The 3,629-nt window shown below is 34.9% G+C and overlaps 1 protein-coding gene across 1 annotated transcript; it reads right to left on the minus strand.

Annotated features, from left to right (window-relative positions):
• Window positions 1–679: 679 nt before the first annotated feature.
• Window positions 680–3,340, minus strand: LOC142338223 (uncharacterized). Its single transcript, XM_075387881.1, has 2 exons — window positions 2,264–3,340; window positions 680–1,680 (listed from the first exon to the last, which is right to left on the minus strand). The coding sequence occupies exons 1-2, from the start codon at window positions 3,255–3,257 to the stop codon at window positions 785–787; spliced, it is 1,890 nt and encodes a 629-aa protein (XP_075243996.1). The 5' UTR covers window positions 3,258–3,340; the 3' UTR covers window positions 680–784.
• Window positions 3,341–3,629: the final 289 nt, after the last annotated feature.

Raw genomic sequence — 3,629 nt, forward strand, 5'->3', positions numbered from 1 at the left:
TCCCTGTAACCATACACCATTCATAAAAGATTTTATGCTACTCATAGTTGTCTCATAAATGCGTTCTCCCTTTATGATATCCTGGCAATCTTACAAAGTCAAATATTATGTCCCGATAGTCAGAAATATCATATATGACTTCCTAGTAATCGTACAAGAATCGTACTAAGAAATAGCGAAGATGAATTAATAGTCCAGAAATACTTTATAATATTTTCAAATGGCATATGCATTCGAATTGTTTTTTTAAAAAATATGCATCCGAATTGTTTTTTTAAAAAATGCGCATTCGAATTGTTTAAAATAATATGCATTCGAATTGTTTAAAATTCTTGCAGGAAAAACGGAAAAACTATAATGCATTTGTTCCAGGATTTCTTGAAAATTTCTGACAAGAGTTCGAACTGCTTCAGTGTTCAAAGTAAAACATGTCTCGTTTTTTGGCTTTCAAACTTATGATTGATGAATTGGTGACCTGGACCCCAAGTTAATTGTCATATATAAAAATAAATCTTAGGCTGTTGAAAACAGGAACAAGTTAGCGATTTTGTATTGCTGAACTCTTTGCCTTAAATTTAAATCGAAATTCGTTTCCAAAAACGTAAAACTTTTGTATCTGTATCTCACATTGAAATGTTTCTATACTATAGAATAAATCGTTGGTGAATATGAAATAAAATAGAAAATAAAATATTGATTAAAATTATGGTTACAAAATTACAAATTAAAAGAATACATTTCCGAGCACAGCAAAAACATTATAAATTTTTAAAGAAAATACAAGTTAGTTGAACAAGTTTTTTTGTGCCTTTGACATCAGTTGGTGCTGGAAAAACCCAATCTGCGCTAAATTTGGGTAAAAATTGCGAATAGGGGTTTCACACACTGGCAAAGCGGGCCTTGCCCCGTCGACAATTTTCAAAAGCCCATCCAAGGGCGAAATTATGGGGGAATTATTGGCTTGCGCTATGGGGCTGATACTCGACAAATTTTTAGACGCAAAATCAGCGAAATTTGTGGAAATAATTGGGGAGCTCATATCTGGTTTTCCGCAAATTTGCTCATGCTTTTCGAGATGTGATTGTTTTTTGAACGTCTTTTCACACTTTTTACAGGGAAGATTAATCGGAGGGTCTATTGTTGTGTTCTGAGCAGATATCGGTGAACTTTCTAGTTGTTGTTGTTTGTTTGTGTTTGTCAGTTTGGGTGCCTCAATCGCTAAAGGGGAAATTTTGTCATTCGTAAGAGACCTCGGCTGGAATTTGGGCTTATGCCAGCGTCTGTGAGACGCCAGATTAGCCGGGCAATTAAATTTTTTGGAACATTCGGGACATTTGTACTCAACTTGCATTATATTGGAGCATTTATGCTGTGCTAATTGGAAAGCGTCTTTATATTTTATTTTGCACAGCTGGCAAATATAGTCCCCGATAATGTTGGGAATTTTTGACAGCTTCTCGACTGCCTCGGGTGTCATCAACGATTCCATTCGGATGACCTCATCTTCTCGGTAACCAATCAGATCGTCCGTTGGCATTAGCGGGTTGTGTGTTCGGGTGTCTGAATGTTTGAACTCGTTGCTATGGTTACTGTTGTTGTTACTGCCTGGGTTATTTGGGCGCAAATGGGAGGAATGGTTGTTGGGATAGTCTGAAGGTGTGACTTCAATCCCGCTGTCCGCTAAAAAAATACGTTTTTCTGAATAAATTATTTAAAAAACTCTAATAGATTCTATTAATTTACAATTGGTTTGAGTAATTACATAAACTCTGGCTGGATGTACCAAGTGAAACGAAATTTGAAAATCTTAATAAGATCTTGATAATATATTCGTGGTAACAAGACTTCAATATATATACAAAAAGTGCACCATATTTGCATGTGTTTCAAGAATTTAAGTGATTTTTAATGGTCCTTTCAAGGCCTTTTGAGATTTACAATAAAGTACCAAGTTTTGTCAAGAAAATGAAGATGTTGCATGTCTGAAAAATCTATCAAAAGTTTGCTTCACCTAGAAAACTAAATCACTGCTTTCAAATTTATCGTCAACCATGAAATCATAACTTGGTTTCGATAGCACAACTTAGTTTGAAAGGTCATGCAAGATCTTACAGGATCACCTTTGAAACCCAATCTAGGATAATTCTCAGAAACAAGATCTTTATCCAAATGTCCTAAATTTAACAACATAGTTGCTGATTCAATCGATTCGCAAAAAAAAACAAAAAAAAACAATAATTTGAAGTTTATAGTCAAATCTCACCAAAAATCTCCTGCAAAAAACGACCAGCTGCTGAAGAATTCCCCCCGTTCCCACTTTTGGGTGACATTTTGGGAAACTTCCGTTTTCCACTCGCAAACCCGACAGCTGTGGATTGAGAACCAAACTGAGAGCTTTCGACATGTTCATCGAAGCCGTGCTTGCCAACGTCCGCAGGAATTGTAGATGATGAGCCGAATGGTCGTTTTTTCGAATTGCTCAGAATCTTTTCAGGGTTGGTCGCTATTAAGGGATAGTTATAATTTAGGTCTGTGGTTGGAAATTTCAAGTACTCTTGGTTGAAATTGAAATGTTCTGCTTTGAATTTGAAAGCATTTTGAGCGGTTGTCAAGCTTTGCTGAAGGTTTCGCTGGAGCATCAAATTCTGCATCATCTTCAACTGGTTGTTGTATTGATGGATTTGAGCGTAGTTAGCCAGAATATTACCAGTTGGTTGTTGCAAAAATGGGCTATTTACAAAAGGTTGTTGGGAATTTGATCCTGATAAAAATGGGCTTTTTGACAAAGTAGCTGCGGAGGCAGCCGCTTTTTGGTTATTCAAAATTTGAGCTTGTAACAAATTCAAACTAATTAAATTGTTGTAATTATCTAAGTTGTTATTTGGCTTAGCTGATGGGAACCCAAATCCCATTTCTTTGAAAAGTTCTCCATTGTTGTTGTTTACGTTTATGAGGGTATTTTTTGAAGAGAAATCTGTAAAATTGGGCAATTTACTCTGAATTGGAGAAGGCTTTGATTTTTCAACAATTTTTGAAGATTTTTCATCAATATGACGTAATTGTTCTGCAAAAAGAGATGTAGAATTCGAAGCAGACGGTAGTAAACCCGAATTTTTTTCAGGGCTAATTGCCGAGAAAGTTTTCTTGTCGGGGAAAGTCTCAGACGTTTGTGTTAATTCGGAATCTTTAGATAAAATTCGCTCCAATGAAAATTTTATAGGTGAAGATTTTTCCTTTGAAAAATTTGATACAGCCATTATTTCTTCCTATCAATAACAAATATTTTTGACCAAAAATTTAAATTAATAAACTAGTTTTGAATTGTTTTACGAAGCATTTATGAAAACTGAAAACAAATGGATGCGAAAATTTAAACAATTTCTAAAGAAGTTTATTTATCAAAATATATTTTATTGTCTTATTTTGACGAAGATTGTAATTCAAATAAAGAAGTACACAATAAAGTGCAATATTTGTAAATAGTCTGCGTGTGAAAGTCTCTTTTAAGCACCTAAAATCCCGAGGAAAAAATAGCTGGAATTTAATTGGTTGTCACCTTAATTTCCTCGCTTCCAATTGGCTAGCGGCTATTCACTTTGAATGAGTTCCGCCCAGCCGAATGTTAACAA

This window comes from Convolutriloba macropyga, chromosome 4 (assembly GCF_964194025.1).
Source record: "Convolutriloba macropyga chromosome 4, txConMacr16.3, whole genome shotgun sequence".
NCBI classification, from domain to species: Eukaryota; Metazoa; Xenacoelomorpha; order Acoela; family Convolutidae; genus Convolutriloba; species Convolutriloba macropyga.

Bases quoted from the DNA above. Each gene is read 5' to 3' on its own strand.
- LOC142338223 (XM_075387881.1), bottom strand. From the start codon at position 3,257: ATGGCTGTATCAAATTTTTCAAAGGAAAAATCTTCACCTATAAAATTT. The intron at 1,681-2,263 runs GTGAGATTTGAC...GTATTTTTTTAG, and splicing joins TTTTTTGCAGGAGATTTTTG to CGGACAGCGGGATTGAAGTC.